Raw genomic sequence first — 25,764 nt, 5'->3', positions numbered from 1 at the left:
TCCTGGGTTGATCGCCTGAGTTGAAGTCCTGGCATGGGTGAGTCGGTCAGGTCATTGCTGCACTGCGGTGTGGTTTGTCTGATCAGACTGTCGGGCATCCTCGTGATTGCCCGCGAGGTCGATTACTGGCTGGGTGTGTGGGGGTGGATCATTGATAGTAATATCCTCTTGAAACTGTTCTTGGTTGTCAGTGAACCGCAATTTGGTCTGATCCAAATGCTTTCTGCACGTTTGTCCATTCAAAGGTTTGACAACAAACACTCTATTCCCCTCCTTGGCTAACAGTGCCAGCAACCCATTTGGGACCATGACCGTAATTAAGAACAAACACAGGGTCATTAACCTCAATGTCACGCGATACAGCCGCGCGATTGTGGTACACGTTATGCCGGGTATCTACATGATCGTTGAGATCCGGGTGGACGAAAGAGAGCCTGGTTTTGAGTGCTCTCTTCATTAGCAATTCTGCAGGGGGAACCCCGGTAAGCGAGTGGGGTCGTGTGCGGTAGCTGAGCAGAATCAGAGATAACTAGATCTGCAGGGAACCATCCGTCACGTGTTTCAAGCTCTGCTTGATGGTTTGGACTGGCCGTTCCGCTTGACCATTGGATGCGGGTTTAAATGGCACAGACCTGACATGCTTGATGCCATTGCAGGTCATAAACTCGTTGAATTCCGAGCTGGTGAACCATGGTCTATTGTCACTAACAAGGACGTCGTGCAAACCATGGATGCCGAACCTGGCCCGGAGGCTTTCAATGGTGGCAGTGGATGTACATGACGACATTATTATACATTCAATCCATTTAGATTAAGCGCCCACTGCTACTAGGAACATTTTTCCTAGAAATGGGTCAGCAAAATCTACGTGGACCCTGGACCATGGTTTGGAGGGCCATGACCACAGACTCAGTGGGGCCTCCCTTGGTGAATTGCTCAACTGTGAGCAATAGATGACCTGGAAGAGGGGACAAAGTGTAGTGTAGCAAAATTTGCAGATGACACAAAGATTAGTGGGAAAGCGGGTTGTGAAGAGGACACAGAGAGGCTGCAAAGAGATTTAGATAGGTTAAGCGAATGGGCTAAGGTTTAGCAGATGGAATACAATGTCAGAAAATGTGAGGTCATCCACCTTGGAAAAAAAAACAGTAAAAGGGAATATTTTTTGAATGGGGAGAAATTACAACATGCTGCGGTGCAGAGGGACCTGGGGGTCCTTGTGCATGAATCCCAAAAAGTTAGTTTGCAGGTGCAGCAGGTAATCAGGAAGGCGAATGGAATGTTGGCCTTCATTGCGAGAGGGATGGAGTACAAAAGCAGGGAGGTCCTGCTGCAACTGTACAGGGTATTGGTGAGGCCGCACCTGGAGTACTGCGTGCAGTTTTGGTCACCTTACTTAAGGCAGGATATACTAGCTTTGGAGGGGGCACAGAGACGATTCACTAGGCTGATTCCGGAGATGAGGGGATTACCTTATGATGATAGATTGAGTAGACTGGGTCTTTACTCGTTGGAGTTCAGAAGGATGAGGGGTGATCTTATAGAAACATTTAAAATAATGAAAGGGATAGACAAGATAGAGGCAGAGAGGTTGTTTCCACTGATAGGGGAGACTAGAACTAGGGGGCACAGCCTCAAAATACAGGGGAGCCAATTTAAAACTGAGTTGAGAAGGAATTTCTTCTCCCAGAGGGTTGTGAATCTGTGGAATTCTCTGCCCAAGGAAGCAGTTGAGGCTAGCTCATTGAACGTATTCAAATTACAGATAGATAGATTTTTAACCAATAAGGGAATTAAGGGTTATGGGGAGCAGGCGGGTAAGTGGAGCTGAGTCCACGGCCAGATCAGCCATGATCTTGTTGAATGGCGGAGCAGGCTCGAGGGGCTAGATGGCCTACTCCTGTTCCTAATTCTTATGTTCTTATGTAAGTGTTACATTGGTGTATGCATGACTCCAATTCCTAGTTAATGCCGGGCCACCAAACGTGCGACCTGGCGATAGCCTTCATCATGACTATGCCTGGGTGAGTACTGTGAAGGTCACGTATAAACATTTCCCTGCCCTTTTTTGGCAAAACTACATGATTCCCCCATAGGAGACAGTCCAAATGGATGGACATTGCATCCTTGCGTCGGTGGAACGGCTTAATTTCGTCTTGCACTTCCCCAGGAACCGCCGAGCAGCTCCCATTGAGAAAGCAGCTTTTTACTAGTGATAGCACAGGGTCCTGGCTAGTCCAGGTCCTGATCTAGCAAGCCGTGACGGGTGACCCCTCGCTCACAAAAGCATCCATTACAAGAAGCAAGTCTGCGGGTTGCGCCATTTCTACCCCGGTGATGGGCAATTGTAGCCAACTGAGGGCATCAGCACAATTCTCAGTACCTGGTCTGTGGCGGATTACATAGTCATATGCAGATAACGTTAGTGCCCATCTTTGGATGCGGGACGAACCATTGGTGTTAATACCTTTGCTTTCTGAGAACAGCGAAATGAGCAGCTTGTGGTCGATTTCGAGCTCGAACGGAGTCCAAATAGGTATTGGTGCATTTTCTTAACCCCATATATGCATGCTAATGCTACTTTCTCAACTATACTGTAGGCTCTTTCAGCCTTGGATAAACTTCTGGACGCATATGCAACCGGTTGGAGTTTGCCTGACATATTGGCTTGTTGTAACACACAACCGACCCCATACGAAGATGCATCACAAGCTAATACTAAACTTTTACACTGGTCATACAATACAATTAACTTGTTGGAACATAGTAGGTTTCTGGCCTTGTTAAAGGCTATCTCTTGAGATTTACCCCAAACTCAGTCGTCACCCTTGCGTAGCAATAAATGCAAAGGTTCCAGCAAAGTGCTCAACCCCGGTAGAAAGTTACCAAAATAGTTGAGGAGTCCCAGGAACGAATGCAGCTCCGTCACATTCTATGGTCTGGGTGCATTCTTGATGGGCTCCGTCTTGGAGTCCATGGGTCTGAAGCCGTCCGCCGCAATCTTTCTCCCCAGAAATTCGACCTCTGGCGCCAAGAAAACATACTTGGAGCATTTCGGCCTTAGTCCCACTCTGTCTAGTCGACTTAGAACCTCTTCCAGGTTATGCAAGTGTTCGGTGGTGTTGCGACCAGTGATCAAGATGTCGTCTTGAAACACCACGGTGCGCGGAACCGATTTCAGCAGACTCTCCATGTTCCTCTGGAAGATGGCTGCAGCCGAGCGAATCCCAAAGGGGCATCTGTGGTATATGAACAGTCCTTTGTGCGTGTTGATGTACGTCAATTTTTTTGAAGGTTCAGCCAGCTCCTGTGTCATGTAAGCAGAGGTTAGATCCAGCTTGGTAAACGACTTCCCCCCTGCTAGCGTTGCAAACAGGTCATCCGCTTTGGGTAGTGGGTACTGGTCCTGTAACGAGACTTGGTTGATCATTACCTTGTAGTCCCCGCAGATTCTGACCGTTCCGGTGTTGAAAAGCGATGGAACAATTGGACTGGCCCACTTGAACTCAACTGGCGATATGATCCCCTTTTGTAGAAGTCTGTCCAGCTCGATCTTGACTTTCTCTCGCATCATGTATGGAATCGCATGAGCCTTGTGATGAACGGGTCATGCATCAGGGATTAGATGGATCTGCACTTTGGCACCCGGCTCAAATATCGACGGGAATTTGTTTAGCACTTGGGTGCACGAGGCGTCATCCACCGAAGATAGTGCTTTGATGTCATCCCAGTTCCATCAGATCTTTCCTAGCCAGCTTCTGCCGAACAGCATTGGGACATCGTCTGGTACAATCCATAGTGGTAAATCATGCACAGCTCCATTGTACAATACCTTCACTGCCGGACTGCCAATGACTGGTATGAGCTCTTTGGTGTAAGTGCGCAGCTTGGTGTGGATCGGACTTAGTTTAGGCCTTTGTGCCTTGTTGCCCCAGTTTCTCAAAGCCTTCTGGCTCATAATTGACTGACTCGCCCCCGTGTCCAATTCCATGGAAACGGGAATGCCGTTTAATTCGACTTTTAACATTATCGGAGAGCTTTTGATAGTGAAGATGTGTACCCCATACACTTCCTCTTCAGCCTCGGGTTGAGTTGCCTCTCTTACACGCCAGATCTGTCATCTTCTGTCGCAGCACATCTGCACATTCGCTGGAGGTGCCCCATTGCTCCACAGCCCTTGCACACAGTGCTTGAATCGACATTGATTACCCCCGCAGCGTCAACATGGTGTTAATGGATTCGTATTCACGCCACGGCGAACTCTGAGTCATCCTAGGTCTGGCCTCTGCAGGCGTGTAGGCCCTGCCATGTACAGTTCTGCCTGCTGAAGGCGTTATTTTATGCACAGAACTTGCCGGTGAGCTTCAATGCTGCAATGATATCTGTTTAGTGTTATCGTTCGTGGACATGAAAGCCTGAGCTATCGTAATGGCCTTGCTCAGATCTAGGGATTCGGCAGACAGCAGTTTGTGAAGAATGACCTCGTGGCCGATTCCAAGCACGAAAAAGTCCCGCAACACTTCCCCCAAAAATCCAGCAAATACGCACGGTCCCGCAAGGCGTCTTGGATCGGCGACATAGCTGGCCCTCGGAGCGGTGGTGCGTATAAAAGCGATACCTGGCCATCAAGATGCTCTCCTTCGGCTTGAGGTGTTCCCAAACCAGCATGCACAACTCTTCTCCGTTGGTTTCGTAGGTGTAAAGTCCTGTCCCCTCAGTACAGATTCACACGAGGCACATAGCGAAGTCAAGGTCACTCAGGGCCTGCACCTTTATTACACAGCTCTCGAATGCCACACCTGCCTGAGACCTGTCCTTATATACCTGTCTGGGACAGGTATCAAGTGTCTCCTGCAAGTGCACCCCTGGTGTTAAGGTATGCTGCTCGAAAACATATGCTTTAATGAAGGACCAACTGACACCCGAGAAACCAGCAAGCAAATCGTTTGAAGAGTTGAGCACACTGGTAAGAGACCACCTGAAGCCAGCGAGCAGCCTACACATGGCCAGGCACAGGTTCTACAACTACAGACGCTGTGTGGGCCAAAGCATACCCGACTTCGTGGCGGAACTTCGGAGGTTGGCTAGCTTATGTGAGTTCTCCGATGAACTAAGGAGAGAAGTACTGAGAGACTTTTTTATTGAAGGAATAGGCCACGCAGGCATATTCCAAAAGCTCATAGAAACCAAGAACTTGACCCTAGAGGCAGCAGCACTGGTTGCACAGACATTCTTGGCAGGAGAAGAAGAAACAAGATTGATCTACACTGCGGGTACGACAACTAACGAAACATCGGAACAAGGGGTTCACAGCGTGAAACAAGCTGTTCCCCCCACACACAGGCAAAGGCAGGAGAGCAGGCCCTCATCAGCGGGCAGTGGTGCCAGAAGCCATCAAGGGCCACATGAACGGCCATTCACACCTCATCAACCCACAATGCGAGCAATCAACTACAAACTGAGAGAAGCTCAAGAGAGATCAGCCAGACGCAGCTCATTCTTTGGAAACAATGGAAGCGGTCTGTGCTGGAGATGTGGGGGTGGGCACTCGTCAAGGGGATGTTGATTTCAGCAGGCTGTTTGCAGGAACTGTGAATATACAGGGCATTTGGCCCGCATGTGCAAAAAACGGCAGCTCGGCTGGTATACGAATCGGATGGGTCGGAAAGCGGACCAGAAGACGGTGGGGACAGTACTCGGGACACCGATGTGCAGCGGGTCAACACGATCAATGGCCACTGCTCCTACAACAAGACGCCTCCAAAAATGATGAGGGTCCTACTCAACGGGATACCTGTCAACATGGAGCTGGATACGGGAGCGAGTCAATCTCTCATGGGCGCTCAACAATTTGAACAACAGTGGCCGCATAAAAGAGACAGACCAAAACTCACAAGAGTCGACACCAAACTAAGGACTTATACCAAAGAAATCGTACCAGTCCTCGACAGCGCCATGCTCTCTGTCACACATAAAGGGACAGTGAACCGACTTCCCCTGTGGATTGTCCCGGGAGACCCCCCAGCACTGCTGGCGAGAAGCTGGCTGGCAAAGCTAAACTGGAAATGGGATGATGTCCATGGCATGTCATTAGAGGAACGGACCTCCTGCTCAACAGTTATAAAGCGATTTGAACATCTCTTTCAGCCAGGTGTGGGCACTTTCAAAGGGGCCAAAGTCAAAATCTACATCACACAGGATGCTAGACAGGTCCATCATAAGGCCAGAGATGTACCGATGTGATGAGGGAAAGGATTGAACACGAACTAGACAGGCTTCTGCGGGAAGGCATTATATCACCTGTGGAATTTAGCGACTGGGCAAGTCCCATCGTCCCAGTCATGAAGCCTGATGGATCTGTACGAATCTGTGGGGACTACAAATCTACCATAAACAGAGTCTCCCTACAGGACCAGTACCCGCTGCCCAGAGTGGAGGACTTATTTGCCACATTGGCTGGAGGTAAACTTTTCTCAAAATTAGACCTCACATCTGCGTATATGATGCAAGAATTGACCGAGGAATCCAAGCTACTCACCACCATCAACACACATCGAGGCCTTTTCATGTGCAATCGATGCCCATTCGGCATCAGGTCGGCAGCTGCCATATTCCAGCGCAACATGGAGAGTCTGCTCAAGTCCATCCCGGGGACGGTTGTATTTCAAGACAACATACTTATCACGGGCAGGGACACCGACTCCCATCTCCGTAATTTGGAGGAAGTACTAAAGCGGTTGGATCGGGTAGGCCTACGAGTCAAGAAATCCAAGTGCCTGTTTCTCGCACCCGAGGTTGAATTTTTGGGCAGAAGGATTGCTGCTGATGGAATCTGCCCAACAGAGTCCAAAACAGAAGCAATTCGCCTGGCACCCAGGCCCCGGAATGTCTCAGAACTGCGCGCCTTTCTCGGGCTACTCAATTACTTTGGGAACTTTATGCAGAACTTAAGCACGCTGCTGGAGTCTCTCCATGTGCTACTCAGGAAGGGGTGCGATTGGTTTTGGGGGGACGCCCAGGAACGCGCTTTCAATAAGGCACGCAACCTTCTGTGTTCCAACAGTGTTTTGACTTTCTTTTATCCAGGTAAAAAGCTAGTTCTCACATGCGATGCGTCAACATACGGGGTTGGGTGCGTTTTGCAACATGTCAATAGTGCGGGCAAATTACAACCCATAGCTTATGCCTCCAGGTCACTTTCGCGGGCGCAGCGCGGGTACGGAATGGTAGAGAAGGAAGCCCTCGCGTGCGCGTACGGTGTCAAAAAGATGCACCAATACCTTTTCGGGGCCAAGTTCGCATTAGAAACCGACCACAAGCCCCTCACATCCCTCCTGTCCGAGAGCAAGGCAATAAACGGCAACGCCTCAGTGCGAATTCAACGGTGGGCACTCATGCTGGCGTCCTACGACTATACCATAAGGCACAGAACAGGCACAGACAACTGTGCCGATGCGCTCAGCAGGCTACCCCTGGCGACCACGGAAGGGTCTGATGAACAGGACTGTGAGATAGTCATGGCAATCAATGCCTTTGAGTCCACAGGTTCGCCCATGACGGCTCGCCAAATCAGAGCCTGGACAGCCAGCGACCCCATGTTATCCTTAGTAAAAAGATGTGTCCTACCCGGTGACTGGGCAGAGGCTCGCGATGCCTGCCCCGAGGAATTAAAACCCTTTCACAGGCGCATGCATGAGCTATCACTACAAGCAGACTGCCTGATGTGCGGCAGCCGAGTAGTCATGCCTCTGTGAGGCAGAGAGGCATTTGTCCGGGAGCTCCACCGCGAGCACCCGGGGATCGTTCTCATGAAGGCCATAGCCAGATCCCACGTCTGGTGGCCTGGTATTTGCGCGGACTTGGAGCTCTGCGTCCGAAGGTGCACCATTTGTGCCCAACTTAGTAATGTCCCCAGGGAGGCTCCCCTGAGCCCCTGGCCCTGGCCCAGCAAACCATGGTCGCGGGTGCACGTAGACTATGTGGGCCCATTCATGGGCAAAATGTTCCTCGTAGTTGTAGATGCATTTTCAAAGTGGATCGAATGCACCATTTTAAACTCGAGCACCATCTCCGCCACTGTGGAGAGCCTCGCAACCATGTTTGCAACGCACGGAATCCCTGACATACTGATCAGTGACAATGGTCCATGCTTCACCAGCACAGAATTTCAAGATTTTTATAATTGACCACGGCATAAATCACGTCAAGACGGCACCGTTCAAGCCGGCCTCCAACGGCCAGGCGGAGAGAGCAGTGCAAATCATTAAACAAGGCATGCTTAAAATCCAAGGTCCCATGCTGCAGGGTCGCCTGTCACGACTGCTGCTGGCATACAGATCTCGTCCGCATTCATTGACTGGGATCCCCCCCGCGCAGCTGTTGATGAAAAGGACTTTAAAGACAAGGCTCTCATTAATCCTCCCAGACATGCACAAAATCATTGAGGCAAAGCGCCGTAAGCTGACTGAGTACCATGACAGAAATTCGAGGGGCAGATGGAATGAGATAAGGGACAAAGTGTTTGTACTAAACTATGGCAGGGGTCCCAAATGGCTTGCAGGGACAGTAACGGGCAAGGAAGGAAACAGGCTACTGGTAGTACAAATGGACAATGGCAAAACCTGCCGGAGGCATGTAGACCAAGTCAAAAGCAGATTTACCAACAACACTGCGGAACCAGAGGCAGACTACAATGTGGAACTCGCACCACACCTGGTGGACAGACAGAGGGAACAACCTGAGGAAAGGGCAATCCCAACAGACAGCCCAGGCGAGATACCAGCAACCACATCCAAAGAAAAACAGACACCAAGGCAAACAACTGAACCACAACTCAGACGCTCCACGCGAGAGCGTAGACCACCTGAGAGACTGAACCTATAAAGACAATAAGATCTTGGGGGAGGGTGATGTCATGTAGCTTACATTATTATATATAACTGTATCCTAACATGCTATACATGACTGTAATAAGATATGACCTGTAACCACCAGCATACCTTACCACCAGGGGTGCACTTGCAAGAGACACTGGATACCTGTCCCAGACAGGTATATAAGGACAGGTCTCAGGCAAGTGCAGCATTCCAGGGCTGTGAAATAAAGGTGCAGGTCCAGAGTGCCCTTGACTTCACTACATGCCTCGTTGAATCTGTACTGAGGGTACAGGACTTTACAGCCAGGACTGGAGAATTTTAGCTATGAGGAAAGATTGGATAGGCTGAAGTTGTTGTCTTTGGAATAGAGGCCAAGGGGGGGACTTGATTGAGGTGTAAAAAATTATGAAGATAGAATGGATAGGAAGGACTATTTCCCCCAGCACAGAGTTAAATAACCAGGGGGCAAAGATTTAAAGTAATTGGAAGAAGGATTAGAGGGGATTTGAGGAGAATTATTTTCACCCAGATGATTGTGGGGGTCTGGAACTCACTGTCTGAAAGGGTGGTAGAGGCAGAAACATCATCACATTTAGAAAGTACCTGGATATGCACTTGGAGTGCTGTAACCTACAGGACTACATACCAAGAGCTGGAAAATGGGATTAGGCTGGATAGCTCATTTTTGGCTACAGACACGATGGATCAAATGGCTTCCTTCTGTGCCATAAATTTCTACGATTCTGGGCTAGAAATTCGTTATAGGCAAAGAATGCACAGTGTTTAAAAATGGTTAAGTAGTGCCAGTTGAAAATTGTCTAGGCTGCCTGCAAAATTCGTCCTCACTCCTCATTAAAATGATTAGTCATGATTCTAGTCTAAAAACCCAGGCTCACTGGCATTAAACTGAAAAGGTGGATCAATATCAGGTGTAGTCTAAATGCAAGTAATTCACTACTTAAAGGGGAGGTCCATTAATGCTGCAGCACCTCATTCTCAGCATTGTTGGGTGTACAGCTGCTTCAACAACCATAAGTAAAAGGACAAGGAGAAGAAGCACTTAGTTACAAATGCTGATGGCAGATCGCCGCCTCAGGGAGAGAGTCCAGGGGTTTTCTGAGGAAGCTTTGGTTTTAGTGGTAGGGTGAAGGCGGGCGGTCCTGTACTAACTGGCAGGAGGCCCTCGCCACAAGTGTGCCACACTATGTGGAGGGAGGTGGCACACCACATCATGGGCAGCACTGTGCTCCCCAGGTCCCACACCCAGTGCAGGAGGAAGTTTAACAAGCCCACACGGGTGGTCAGGGTGAGTGAAGGCTTCAACAAATGCTACAGACAGCCACCCGTATCACAAGCTTCACACACTGCTCAATTATTAAACAAGCAGTAGCAGAACATTTAGAAAAGCATAATTCAATTAAGCAGAGTCAGCATGGATTTATGAAGGGAAAGTCATGTTTGACAAATTTGCTAGAATTCTTTGAGGATGTAACGAACAGGGTGGATAAAGGGGAACCAGTGGATGTGGTGTATTTGGACTTCCAGAAGGCATTTGACAAGGTGCCACATAAAAGGTTACTGCAAAAGATAAAAGTTCACGGGGTTGGGGGTAAGATATTAGCATGGATAGAGGATTGGCTAACTAACAGAAAACAGAGAGTAGGGATAAATGGTTCATTCTCTGGTTGACAATCAGTAACCAATGGGGTGCCGCAGGGATCAATGCTGGGACCCCAACTATTTACAATCTATATTAACAACTTGGAGGAAGGGACTGAGTGTAACGTAGCCAAGTTTGCAGATGATACAAAGATGGGAGGAAAAGCAATGTGTAGGAGGACACACAAAATCTGCAAAAGGACAGACAAGCTAAGTGAGTGGGCAAAAATTTGTCAGATGGAGTATAATGTTGGAAAGTGTGAGGTCATGCACTTTGGTAGAACAAAAATCAAAGAGAAAGTTATTACTTAAATGGAGAAAGATTGCAAAGTGCTGCAGTACAGCGGGACCTGAGGGTACTTGTGCATGAAACACAAAAGGTTAGTATGCAGGTACAGCAAGTAATCAGGAAGGCCAATGGAATCTTGGCCCTTATTGCAAAGGAGATGGAGTATAAAAGCAGGGAAGTCTTGCTAAGTTGTACAGGGTATTGGTGAGGCCACACCTGGAATACTGCATGCAGTTTTGGTTTCCATATTTACAAAGGATATACTTGCTTTGGAGGCAGTTCAGAGAAGGTTCACAAGGTTGATTCCAGTGAAGAGGGGGTTGACTTATGAGGAAAGGTTGAGTAGGTTGGGCCTCTACTCATTGGAATTCAGAAGAATGAGAGGTGATCTTATCGAAATGTATAAGATTGAGGGGGCTTGACAAGGTGGATGCAGAGAGGATGTTTCCACTGATAGGGGAGACTAGAACGAGAGGGCATAATCTTAGAATTAGGGGCCGCCCATTTAAAATGGAGATGAGGAGAAATTTATTTTATGAGGGTTGTGGATCTGTGGAATTTGCCGCCTCAGAGAGCTGTGGAAGCTGGGACATTGAATAAATTTAAGACAGAAATAAACAGTTTCTTAAACAATAAGGGAATCCCAGAGTATTTAAGGAAGTGGCCCTAGAAATAGTAGATGCATTGGTGATCATTTTCCAAAATTCCATGGACTCTGGATCAGTACATATGGATTGGAAGGTAGCTAATGTAACTCCACTTTTTTTAAAAAAAGGAGGGAGAGAGAAAATAGGGAATTATAGACCGGTTAGCCTGACATCGGTGGTGGGGAAAATGCTGGAATCAATTATTAAAGATGTAATAGCGCATTTGGAAAGCAGTGACAGGATCGGTCCAAGTCAGCATGGATTTATGAAAGGGAAATCATGCTTGACAAATCTTCTAGAGTTTTTTGAGGATGTAACTAGTAGAGTGGATAAGGGAGAACCAGTGGATGTGGTGTATTTGGACTTTCAAAAGGCTTTTGACAAGGTTCCACACAAGAGATTGGTGTACAAAATTAAAGCACATGGTATTGGGGGTAATACACTGACGTGGATAGAGAACTGGTTGTTAGACAGGAAGCAAAGAGTGGGAATAAACGGGTCCTTTTCAGAATGGCAGGCAGTGACTAGTCGGGTGCCGCAAGGTTCAGTGCTGGGATCCCAGCTCTTTACAATATACATTAATGATTTAGACAAAGGAATTGAATGTAATATCTCCAAGTTTGCAGATGACACTAAGCTGGTTGGCAGTGTGAACTGTGATGAGGATGCTAAGAGGCTGCAGGGTGACTTGGACAAGTTAGGTGAATGGGCAAATGCATGGCAGATGCAGTATAATGTGGATAAAGGTGAGGTTATCCATTTTGGTGGCAAAAACAGGAAGGCAGATTGTCTGAATGGTGACAGATTAGTAAAAGGGGAGGTGCAATGAGACCTGGGTGTGATGGTACATCAGTCACTGAAGGTAGGCATGCAGGTACAGCAGGCAATAAAGAAAGCAAATGGCATGCTGGCCTTCATAGCGAGAGGATTTGAGTATAGGAGCAGGGAGGTCTTACTGCAGTTGTACGCCTTGGTGAGACCATACCTTGAGCATTGTGTGCAGTTTTGGTCTCCTAATCTGAGGAAGGACATGCTTGCTATTGAGGGAGTGCAGCGAAGGTTCACCAGACTAATTCCCGGGATGGCAGGACTGACATATGAAGAAAGACTGGATCGGCTAGGCTTATACTCACTGGAATTTAGAAGAATGAGAGGGGATCTCATAGAAACATATAAAATTATGACGGGACTGGACAGGTTAGTTGCAGGAAGAATGTTCCCAATGTTGGGGAAGTCCAGAACCAGAGGTCACAATCTAAGGATAAGGAGTAAGCATATAGGACCGAGATGAGGAGAAACGTGTTCACCCAGAGAGTGGTGAACCTGTGGAATTCTCTACCACAGAAAATTGTTGAGTCCAGTTCGTTGGATATATTCAAGAGGGAGTTAGATGTGGCCCTTACGGCTAAGGGGATCAGGGGGTGTGGAGAGAAGGCAGGAGTGAGGTACTGAAGTTGCATGATCAGCCATGATCATATTGAATGGCGGAGCAGGCTCGAGGGGCCGTATGGCCTTCTCCTACTCCTATTTAGAAACATAGAAACATAGAAAATAGGTGCAGGAGTAGGCCATTCGGCCCTTCTAGCCTGCACCGCCATTCAATGAGTTCATGGCTGAACATGCAACTTCAGTACCCCATTCCTGCTTTCTCGCCATACCCCTTGATCCCCCTAGTAGTAAGGACTTCATCTAACTCCTTTTTGAATATATTTAGTGAATTGGCCTCAACAACTTTCTGTGGTAGAGAATTCCACAGGTTCACCACTCTCTGGGTGAAGAACTTTCTCCTCATCTCGGTCCTAAATGGCTTACCCCTTATCCTTAGACTGTGACCCCTGGTTCTGGACTTCCCCAACATTGGGAACATTCTTCCTGCATCTAACCTGTCTCAACCCGTCAGAATTTTAAACGTTTCTATGAGGTCCCCTCTCATTCTTCTGAACTCCAGTGAATACAAGCCCAGTTGATCCAGTCTTTCTTGATAGGTCAGTCCCACCATCCCGGGAATCAGTCTGGTGAACCTTCGCTGCACTCCCTCAATAGCAAGAATGTCCTTCCTCAAGTTAGGAGACCAAAACTGTACACAATACTCCAGGTGTGGCCTCACCAAGGCCCTGGACAACTGTAGCAACACCTCCCTGCCCCTGTACTCAAATCCCCTTGCTATGAAGGCCAACATGCCATTTGCTTTCTTAACCGCCTGCTGTACCTGCATGCCAACCTTCAATGACTGATGTACCATGACACCCAGGTCTCGTTGCACCTCCCCTTTTCCTAATCTGTCACCATTCAGATAATAGTCTGTCTCTCTGTTTTTACCACCAAAGTGGATAACCTCACATTTATCCACATTATACTTCATCTGCCATGCATTTGCCCACTCACCTAACCTATCCAAGTCACTCTGCAGCCTCATAGCATCCTTCTCGCAGCTCACACTGCCACCCAACTTAGTGTCATCCGCAAATTTGGAGATACTACATTTAATCCCCTCGTCTAAATCATTAATGTACAGTGTAAACAGCTGGGGCCCCAGCACAGAACTTTGCGGTACCCCACTAGTCACTGCCTGCCATTCTGAAAAGTACCCATTTACTCCTACTCTTTGCTTCCTGTCTGACAACCAGTTCTCAATCCACGTCAGCCACTACCCCCAATCCCATGTGCTTTAACTTTGCACATTAATCACTTGTGTGGGACCTTGTCAAAAGCCTTCTGAAAGTCCAAATATACCACATCAACTGGTTCTCCCTTGTCCACTCTACTGGAAACATCCTCAAAAAATTCCAGAAGATTTGTCAAGCATGATTTCCCTTTCACAAATCCATGCTGACTTGGACCTATCATGTCACCTCTTTCCAAATGCGCTGCTATGAGATCCTTAATAATTGATTCCATCATTTTACCCACTACTGAGGTCAGGCTGACCGGTCTATAATTCCCTGTTTTCTCTCTCCCTCCTTTTTTAAAAAGTGGGGTTACATTGGCTACCCTCCACTCGATAGGAACTGATCCAGAGTCAATGGAATGTTGGAAAATGACTGTCAATGCATCCGCTATTTCCAAGGCCACCTCCTTAAGTACTCTGGGATGCAGTCCATCAGGCCCTGGGGATTTATCGGCCTTCAATCCCATCAATTTCCCCAACACAATTTCCCGACTAATAAGGATTTCCCTCAGTGCCTCCTCCTTACTCGACCCTCTGACCCCTTTTATATCCGGAAGGTTGTTTGTGTCCTCCTTAGTGAATACCGAACCAAAGTACTTGTTCAATTGGTCTGCCATTTCTTTATTCCCCGTTATGACTTCCCCTGATTCTGACTGCAGGGGACCTACGTTTGTCTTTACTAACCTTTTTCTCTTTACATATCTATAGAAACTTTTGCAATCCGTCTTAATGTTCCCTGCAAGCTTCTTCTCGTACTCCATTTTCCCTGCCCTAATCAAACCCTTTGTCCTCCTCTGCTGAGTTCTAAATTTCTCCCAGTCCCCAGGTTTGCTGCTATTTCTGGCCAATTTGTATGCCACTTCCTTGGCTTTAATATTATCCCTGATTTCCCTTGATAGCCACGGTTGAGCCACCTTCCCTTTTTTATATTTACGCCAGACAGGAATGAACAATTGTTGTAGTTCATCCATGCGGTCTCTAAATGTCTGCCATTGCCCATCCACAGTCAACCCCTTAAGTATCATTCGCCAATCTATCCTAGCCAATTCATGCCTCATACCTTCAAAGTTACCCTTCTTTAAGTTCTGGACCATGGCCTCTGAATTAACTGTTTCATTCTCCATCCTAATGCAGAATTCCACCATATTATGGTCACTCTTCCCCAAGGGGCCTCGCACAACGAGATTGCTAATTAATCCTCTCTCATTACGCAACACCCAGTCTAAGATGGCCTCTCCCCTAGTTGGTTCCTCGACATATTGGTCTCGAAAACCATCCCTTATGCACTCCAGGAAATCCTCCTCCACCGTATTGCTTCCAGTTTGGCTAGCCCAATCTATGTGCATATTAAAGTCACCCATTATAACTGCTGCACCTTTATTGCATGCACCCCTAATTTCCTGTTTGATGCCCTCCCCAACATCACTACTACTGTTTGGAGGTCTGTACACAACTCCCACTAACGTTTTTTGCCCTTTGGTGTTCTGCAGCTCTACCTATATAGATCCCACATCATTCAAGCTAATGTCCTTCCTAACTATTGCATTAATCTCCTCTTTACCCCACCTCCTTTTCCTTTTATTCTATCCTTCCTGAATGTTGAATACCCCTGGATGTTGAGTTCCCAGCCCTGATCATCCTGGAGCCACGTCTCCGTAATCCCAATCACATCATATTTGTTAACATCTATTTGCACAGTTAATTCATCCACCTTATTACGGATACTCCTTGCATTAAGACACAAAGCCTTCAGGCTTGTTTTTTTAACACCCTTTGTCCTTTTAGAATTTTGCTGTACAGTGGCCCTTTTTGTTCTTTTTCGTGAGTTTCTCTGGCCTCCACTTTTCCTCATCTCCTTTCTGTCTTTTGCTTTTGTCTCTTTTTTGTTTCCCTCTGTCTCCCTGCATTGGTTCCCATCCCCCTGCCATATTAGTTTAACTCCTCCCCAACAGCACTAGCAAACACTCCCCCTTGGACATTTCTTATGTTCTCACTCCCGGCACTCACCCACCAACAATCCTCTATCTAGCAACACACACCTCACACACAATGACAGTGATGGCAGACACAAGGGTCATTAGCAATTAGAATTCATGTCATGTGCGATAGGTTTATCGATACATTTATTAATGGTGTTTGGAATTTTTTGTGGCCTCTCTCATTTCACCTTTGTGCCCAGGAGGACAGTGATACACACGAGACGGGGATGGTATGATGGGGATGTGGTGGGCCACGGGGATCTGGGGTTTCATTCACGTGAATCAGAGTCTGATGAGCCGGTCATGGACAGACCGTCCAGAAGGTCGGTTGTCTCGCTCCCTCCTGTTCCCCCACATCCTCTTCATCATCCTCCTGAGGTAATTCTGCAATCCTGCAGCCCCCATGACTGAGGGATTGTTGTGAGCAGCAGCCTTTAACAAATAATGAGGGACTTCTGTACTTGAATGAATACTCCTCATTACCAAAAAAAATGTGAAATAACTAAAGAAAACTGTTCCAGTTGCAGGAAGTAGCAAACAATCACTGAAACTGCAGGTACAGCCAATTGGGGCCTTTAAATAACGCGGCTGCAGCCTGCTTCCTGCTTGTAGATGCCAGCTCTCCCAGTCGTTGTTCTGCGCTGGCTAAATCTGATGTTGGAGATCAGGCGTCGAATGAGCGTTGCACACTCACCGACGTCACGATCTCCATCATGGCGAGCTCCCTGGTGATCGAGGTTACCGGCAGCACGGATTTGGCATGCAGCACTGGAACTGGCATCAGCTGTCGTTAAGAAAGAAAGACTTGCATTCATAATGCACCTTTCACAGTTATAGCCTGGCATGAATGTGTGGGGCAAGCCACACAAATTTCTCCCCCTATGATTCTATGATTTGCCAGGCTATGGCAAAAAGAGCATGAGAGTGGGACTAATTGGATAACTTTCAAAGAGCCGTCCCAGGCACGATGGGCCAAATGGCCTCCTTCTGTACTGTATTAGTCTATGATTTTAGGAGCCAAAGTAAGGGGCTGCAGTAACTAGCCCTGAGCCTGGAGCTAGAAGCCAATAAAAAAATGCAGGTCCGTTACCTGGGCCAAAAGGGTTAAATTATGAGGACAGGTTGCATAGACTCGGCTTGGATTCCCTCGAACATTAAGGGGGGATGGAACTGAAGTATTCAAGATGATTAAAAGTTGTTGCTAGGGACGAGAGAGAGAGAAAGCATTTCCTCTGGCGGGGTAGTCAGGAACAAGGGGGCATAACCTTAAAATTAGACCCAGGCCATTCAGGGGTAATTTCAGGAAGCATTTCTTCACACGAAAGGTAGTGGAAATCTGGAACTCTTCCAAAAAAGTCGGTCAGGTCAATTGAAAAGTACAAAACAGTTGGATTTTTGTTAGGCAACAGTATTAAGCAACCAAGGTGAGTGGATGAAGTTAAGATAGAGATAAGCCATAAACTAAATGAATGGTGCAACAGGCCAGAGTGGCTGAATGGCCTACTCTTCCTGTTTTTATATATAGAGTCATTATGGCACAGAAGGAGGCCATTCGGCCATCGAATCCATGCCAGCTCTCTAGAGTAATCCAGTCAGTCTTATTTCCCTCGCCATATACCGCCATAATCCTGTACACCTCTATCAAATCACCCCTCAACCTTCTTTGCTCCAAGGAGAACAACCCGAGCTTCACCAACCTAACCTTGTAGCTAAAATCCCTCATCCCTGGAACCACTCAAGGACCTTCACATCCTTCTTAAAATGTGACCACTAGAACTGGACACAATATTCTAGTTGTGGCCTAACCAGAGCTTTATGAAGGTTCAGTATAACTTCCCTGCTTTTGTCCTCAGTACTTCTATTTATGAAGTTCAAGATCCCTTTGCTAACTTCTCTCTCAATATCTTCAAAGATCTATGCACATGAACCCCCAGGTCCCTGTGTCCCTGCACATTCTTTAGAACTATGCCATTAAGTCTACATTGTCTCTCCCGATCTCTTCTACCAAAATGCATCACCTCACACTTCTCTATTAAATTCCATCTGCCACTTGTCTGCTCATTCTGATAGCCTGTCTTTGTCCTGTTGCAGTCGATTGGTATCAACCTCTGTTTACCACACCTCCAAGTTCGGTATCACCGGCAAATTTTGAAAAAAAAAAGTGGCCCCAGCACTGTCCCTTGGGGAACTCCTCTGTCCACCATCCTGCAGTCTGAAAAACAACCATTTATCACGACTCGCTGTTTTCTGTCCTTAAGCCAATTTCTTATCCAAGCTGACACTGACCCTCCTATTTCACGAGCTTCAATTTTGTTAACCAACCTTTTATGTGGTGCTTTGTCAAAAACTTTCTTAAAATCCATATAGACAACATCCACTGAATTCCCTTGATCAACCTTCTGTTACTTCATCAAAAAATTCAATTTGATTAATCAAACACGATCTGCCTTTTACAAGGGTAAAAAGACTTTTCTAGTCATTACAATGCCTCCTTTCTAGTTGGGCTGAGACCATACTGGTCAAGGAAGTTCTCCTGAACACACTTAAATTCCCCTCTTTTCCCTTTCCCCATGAGAAAGACAGGATCTCATTGACTTCAATGAGAAAGAAAACCAGGTGTGTTTTAAATGAGGCTGCCAATTTGCTATTGCCAGTTTTGTGCTACCCCCAAAGACTGATTTCATCCACAACATCCAGTTCAGATCACAAGGGGCTTTCATTGTTATGCCCCGAGCTGTGCTACCATCGGTTTAGATATTGGGCAGCAAAGGCACACTCCTGAATAAAAGACACTCAGACTGTTCACAGCACCAGTGTTGACGTGATAAAGCAGACTCCAAGACCACGACTTTCCCAATCTCGGCAGGTCCGGTGCTGACAGGGGTCGGTGGCAAGTCTCGGCCCTGCTCCCGTCTCCATCCCAACCTCTGTCATGACAGTCCCCTGATTAATGCTGTTGGCTGGTTAATCCCACCCAATGCGTTTCCCCGCTAATTGAAAGAAGCGGGTCTGATGACGTCATTTGATGTGTCATCAGCCGGTTTCCTTAAAGGGACCATGCATAAATTTATTTTGATGGTTTTGCTGTCAGTGTTCTACAGCACTGAGGTTCTGCAAACACAAAGGACTGCAAAGGGGTGCAGGGCTCAACCCAGGCTCTCCCATGTCCTACAGCACACAGGGACGTCTTTTTCCAATGGGCGGAAGAGATCTCCCTAGGAGATCAACACAGCCTAGTTGCACATTGCAGAGGAGGGCACAGGCAAGGATGTGGTCAGGAGGACCTGGCTGGGTTCAGTGCTGCAAACATTTGAATTATCGCAGTAGATCATGAAATGTTACTGCAAATCCACACTCAACCTCTTCCTGCTGCTCCGCTCATCACATCCCCATCACTGTCTTCCCTACCCTACTCCTGCACATCCTTACTCACACCTCCACCCATCCCTCACACTCACCCTCCAATCATACCAACTAACACAAGGATAGGCACTTGGGTGTTTTAGCCAATGTTCATGTAAAGTTTCTTTTGATGATTTCAATGTTTGACAGCACTTTAACACTTTACTTTCTTGGACACGTGTGCACCTTTGGAGGTGGCTCAGTGAGTTGCAGTGAATGGCGAAACATAACGGTACCCCCTGCAATGCTGATGAGTGTGAAAGGAATAGCTTGGGCATTGTAGGGATGCCTTGTGTGATTGGTGTGGGGTGGTGCCAATCTGGCGAATCATGTGGCAGCCAGGGTGTGTAGCATCAAGTGAAGTGAATCTGGCCATGGTGAGGCCATCCCAGGCAGCAATGTGGTCGGGTGCTGATGTCCTGTGTCTTGTGCAGCATCAGGTGATTGCGGAGAATGTTGGTGTGGTTGTTGGTGCTGCTGGTGTTGGGGCTGATCGCGGTCAGATTCTGAGGAGCAGGTGATAGAGTGTAAATGGTTCCACGCTGATGGGAGAGAAGTTGAAGCACTCAAAGGAGAGAGGTTGCTGCAATGAGGTGACCCTGGCTGGAGAGTTTGCTCCAAAGATTTTCAGCCTGCATAAAGCTCAATGTGTTCCAAAAGGGAGAAACCAAGAGTCTCGGAGGCCAAAATTGCCCTGTTTTGCACCTCCTGTTAGCGCCTCCAGGGGGCACAAAACTGTTTTTGTGTGGGGGGGGTATGGAAAGATAGAAAATGAGCAACCATAGATTGCAAGGCTTGCTGGGACATTATATTTGGTCAACCTAGGAATTAGAGCTTACATCAGCAAACAAGCTGTCAGCAGTAGAAACCATGGGTTGCAATACCTCACAGCAGCTAAGGTCATCTGTCTTCTCTGTCTAATTATAATTACAAATAGGATGTGATAACCAAAAAAACCAGACAGTGTGTACAGGGGGCAAGGAGAGGTTAGCCCAAAATAAGGAAAGGGTAGCTAAGACAAGTAGCCATTGGATAACACTGATGAGGTAATTAAATTAACTGCTAGATTCTGCACTATTACAAAAAAAAGAGGAACCATCACATATGATAGGAGTCGTTTACTTGGGTGTATAAATATGGTCCAATTCCTGTGTATTACCGGAGTTGGTATCTTAAGCCTTTGTCTAGGGCACTCTCCCCTTGTATACAAGTAACAATAAACTAACAATCTGACGGTCTGCTTGTGTTAAGAGTCTTAATTTGAATTGGTGCCTTCGACAGGGGGGGGGGATTGTGGGCTACCCGCTCCCACGAAAGTGCACGGGAGTTAACAAAGGCACCGACACGTTGCTCCCCGTGCCACCACGCAACCGATGACGTCATCACTTTTTATTGTCCCACAGCAGACATTAGCCAACACCCTGCAAGGCTGCCGTGAGCGTGTCAGCGCCAGCCTCGCGGGTCACGAACCGGGCAGACATCCGCTCACAGGGCGGAAGTTAGAGCGGTGGGGAGCACTGCGTACCACCACTTTTTTTCCCCAGCCGACTCATCCGTCGGCCCTTTCTGTGCTTCTTTCGCATGGTGTGGGCCGCCATCGTGCAGCCCGGCACTCCATTTGGTGCTGGGCTGTGGCCTCGGCAACACGCCGCCCTGGTGGCCCTGCGGAGGCCATCAGAGGCCAGGCAGAATGGGCAGCGACCCTCCCCTTTAATGAAAGGGAAGGGGCGTTGAAACGCGTCAGTGCTAAGAGGAACAGCCAATGCACCCCCGAACCTGTCCCAACAGCAAGTGGAGCGCATGACATTGTGCTCCACTTCCTGTGAGGGATGGTAACCGCAATTTCACAGACAGGACTTCTGCGCTGAGCACAGGAAGTCCCGCTCTGACTCGGTTACCACCCCCAAACGGAGCGCTGGGGAACTTCGCCCCCTCTGGGTTTGGAAAGTGAGCAGTTGTAAAGTGGGAGCTTTTATACTAGTTTTCAAGCGGTCAGCAATCAGCTGCTTCAATGGCCATGCAACCTCCACCTCAGATGAACAGACGGGGTCCAGAAGCGGCGTGAAAACCATGGACCACCTGTTAAAGTTAAAAGGCAAGTAAAAAAAAATAATGTTTAGGGCTTCTAAACAAGCCAATAATTGTTTCAATTGCCTCCCCTACCACTGCCAGTCGGGTTTGCTCAGACTGACATTGGGAACGTGGAGTGTGCAAGATTGGACAGTGGGTTCCCTACCTGCTGTCAATTTCACTTCTAGCCCACCATCAGTCCATCCGCTGAGAGCTGGCAAAATCGCAGCCTAAAGTTGTAACCGTCTTAAATTAAAATGTCACTGAACAGGTCATATTCCACAGAAGGGATTTACAAGATACCAGCAGCTTAGCAGTCTTACTATTCCAAAGTATTTGATAATCTCAATCTGCACTCATCTAAAAAACATCTACCCTGATCTTAATCAGATACCAGGCTAGCTGCTTTAGCAAAGAGAAAAGCTTGGCTCCAGCAGCAACCTCATGATGTTATCACATTCCAAGTGGAGTTGTCCATGTATTTAAAAAAAATTTTTTTTACATTGATCTTCAAGTCCTCGTGAGGAAAATATAGTAAATGTGGGCCACATGACATCCATCAGACCTTGTACTAAAAGCACGAGATGACAGTGGTCCTATTGCTGATCTATATAAGGGAGACCACATATTTGCCAGAATATTCAGTTCTTTTCTGCATAAACACAAGGCCACAGTGGCTTTTGGCAATGCTGTGTTTTTTTAAAGTTATAACCCTCCTATCCTTAACTACAAGACATAGCTAAAGGCCAGTGTAGAGTTAAGATTTTATGTTGAAGGGGAGGCCATATGACATAGCTACAGTCTCAAGACTATACATGAGGAATACCACATGACACAGCTAAAACCGCTCTTACAGATCTAGAACTGAATAAACAAAGGAACATTGAATACATCTTAAACTTTACACAGATGAAGTAGTTGTGTTCAATACATGTGGTGACTAGTTCAAGCAATTGAACTAATGGTGCAGCTTTAGGATTATGGTACTTGTATAAACTGGACTATAAATAATCCATCAGCAGTCAGGATTTTATGAAGTATGTAGTTAAATAAATGATTTACTTTTAGCTGTTCTGCAAGAAAGCTGACTGTATTCCATCAGAGAATGGAAAGGGCAAACTTGAAGCAGTCTGCAATAAATCTAAAATCGGATTCTCATGACAATAGAATAAATCAGCGTAGAAACAGCCAAAGAATCATCATCATTCTCACTTTAACATTTTCTGTTGCAAGACTATGTTGAGGAAAGCCAAGGTTATATGTCAGTGACACAAGCTCACAATGCAACTGAACCACTGAGGTTTGAAGACTCAGCTGCCTTTTAAAAAGAAAGTTCCATTAACTCTCCTGATCACTTCAAATGTGACTGCAGCATCTACTTAGTCAGCATCCCAGAATTTTACTAACGCAATTATTAAGTTGGACTCTGAGAAGTGTTTATTTTGTTTATATTCTCTTGCAGAACTGACTTCACTGCTCTCCTAAATCGCTCTGTCCATGTAAATTCCCCAACCCACATCCACAATCACACCCTTGACCTCACCATCTCACATGGTTTCGCTACTCCCATTGTGTCAATCACAGATAAGACCATCTCAATCGGCTCAACAACACCCTGATCTCTATTGTGTCTGTAAGTACTCTAGTAATGACTCCACAAGGTAAGGTATTGCACTGGAACTGTTGTGACCTTAGTCCATTTATTGCAGCTCCTGAATGAGGGTACAGTAAGGTGAGCTCCCTTTTATACCTGGTTACCTGCAGTGTACAGGTGACCCCTAGGTCTCCACCAGTTGCACCCTCCGGTGGTACAGGCATAGTGTATACAGTATGAAGATACATTCAGTGGTCTTATGTAACTGTACATTGAGTGTACAGGGTATATACTTATTTTATACATACACAACAACCTCCACCTCCACCTTTGATGCCCTAGTTCCCATTAAAACCATTACTCTCTCTCACCCTGCCATTTCCCCTGGTACAGCTCATCTCCGCTCCCTGCAGTCCAAAGAACACAAATAAACATATATAGAAACATAGAAAGTAGGTGCAGGAGTAGGCCATTCGGCCCTTCGAGCCTGCACCACCATTCAATATGATCATGGTTGATCATGCAACTTCAGTATCCCAATCCTGAAACGTATTGCCTGTTTTGTTTTGATTAATTATCCACTCAGCCATTTCCGAGATATTCAAGGGAACTGGCCTCAAGGGAATCCCTCCCTTTGAGTGAATAGGAATATGCGCACACACCCAACAACTAGAAATGTTACCTTGTTTGGATTAAATGTATGACATATATAAAAAGGTATTTACATGTAATTCCCTTGCTAACCTACTATTTCCCTTTGGTGCAGAGGGTCGGCTAGTAAGAAGTAGGCCTATGCCTAGAATACCTACAATCAGTAATACAGTAAATTTATACATTTTGGCAAAAAGTAATTGTCCTTATTAGATTTCAGCTTCAGTTACGGGTGCTCGTTTAACGTGTGAAGCGTGGATCCAGGCTTTCTTTCCTTGGACTTTAACAGCTGCCTGGGTGGTGAATAACTCTTGATAAGGTCCCTCCCACTTGGCACCCAAAGGTTCTTTATGCAACTTTTTCACATACACCCAGACTCCCGGGATGATGTCATGTCCTCTTTCGGGTGGATTACCCCAAGTTGCCGATACCTGTCGGGAAACAGAACTAATAGCATTGGTTAAGTTCTGACAGTATGATAACAAAGTGTCACTCATTAAGTGAACATCAGCTTTCCGTAAATCGATAGTTCCTGGCAGCGACATGGGTCTTCCTGTTATAATTTCAAATGGGCTTAGACCTGTAGTTCTGTTCGGGGTTGCCCTAATGCTACATAGCACTATTGGTAGTGCCTGGGGCCATGGTGTTCCTTCTTGGTGATATTTGGCAAGCTGTTGTTTCAGAGTTCGATTCATTCGTTCTACTTGTCCTGATGATTGTGGATGATAAGGACAGTGTAATTCCCACGTAATGTTCAGTAACCTACAGACTTCTTGGCAGACAGCACCTGTGAAGTGTGTTCCCTGATCTGAGTCAATGCTACTCGGGACTCCCCATCGGGGAATGTAATCCTTACACAAGACCTTTGCAGTGTGATTGGCTGTGGCTCTTTTTTAGTTGGGACAGCTTCTACCCATGTAGAGAATCTGTCGACCATGACAAGAATGTTAGTGTATCCTTGGAATGAAGGAAGAGATATATAATCAACCTGCAGATGCTGGAATGGTCCGACAGGGACAGGGGGCCTCAGTTGGGGCATTACTGTGATGGGTCCAGAGTTATTTTTCTGGCAGACCACACAACGGTCTGTTACCAGCTGGACATGTTTTTTAAATCCCCGACCCCACCAGCTTTTCTGGAACCGTGCCGTCATCTGTTGTGAGGCCAAGTGTCCCCACGAGTGGATCTGTTGGGCTAAAAAAGGCATAAGCGCTTGTGGCGCGACTGGCTTGTCAGTAACTCTTTGTCTCCAGACACCATCTTCACATAGCTTAATTCCTGCCTCAATCCATGTCCATTTTTCCTCTCGGAGCACTCGCCTTGCATTGTTTGAAGGTATCGTGTCAGAGTCCTGAGTGCTTTCAATCTGCACATCTGTGTTGGTTCTTCTGGAGGAATGCCCTGTGAGGCGGCATCTTTAGCTGCCTGGTCGGCTAGGGCATTTCCCTGTGCTTCTGTGGTATTTTCCTTGGTATGGGCCTTACACTTCAGGATGGACACTTCCTGAGGTAATTGTATGGCCTCCAGTAAGTCTCGGACTTCTTTTCCATTTCGGATAGGTGTACCAGCAGCAGTGAGGAATCCTCATTTCCGCCATAACAGACCAAAGTCGTGAACGACTCCAAAAGCATAACGCGAATCTGTGCAGACAGTAGCTGTCTGTCCTTCTGCTATTCGACATGCTTCTGACAGGGCCCGTAACTCGGCCAGTTATGCTGATGTTCCTGAGGGTAAACATCCTTTTGCCACTACCTCATATAAGGTTGTTACTGCCCATCCTGCTTTTCTGGTACCATTGTCAAACAAAGGAGGAACCATCTGTAAACAGGATGAGGTCTGGGTTGTGCAGAGGCTCCTCTGCTGCTAAGGCTGCTTCTTCTGTTTCTTTTAAAATCTCCACGCAGTCATGCTCTTCACATTCTCCCCCGT

At 46.9% G+C, this 25,764-nt stretch overlaps 1 protein-coding gene across 1 annotated transcript in view; it reads right to left on the bottom strand.

The window, feature by feature from the left end:
- The window catches only part of LOC139269231 (solute carrier family 2, facilitated glucose transporter member 11-like), a 133,559-nt gene that overhangs the window by 85,941 nt on the left and 21,854 nt on the right, over positions 1-25,764 (bottom strand). Inside the window, exon 4 of the mRNA XM_070888321.1 lies at positions 16,813-16,902. Coding sequence (XP_070744422.1) covers positions 16,813-16,902 — 90 coding nt within the window. The remainder of the gene's footprint in view (positions 1-16,812; positions 16,903-25,764) is intronic.

The sequence above is a fragment of the Pristiophorus japonicus genome, chromosome 8 (genome assembly GCF_044704955.1).
Source record: "Pristiophorus japonicus isolate sPriJap1 chromosome 8, sPriJap1.hap1, whole genome shotgun sequence".
Lineage (NCBI taxonomy): Eukaryota > Metazoa > Chordata > Chondrichthyes > Pristiophoridae > Pristiophorus > Pristiophorus japonicus.
This window is presented reverse-complemented; position numbering and strand designations above follow the sequence as displayed.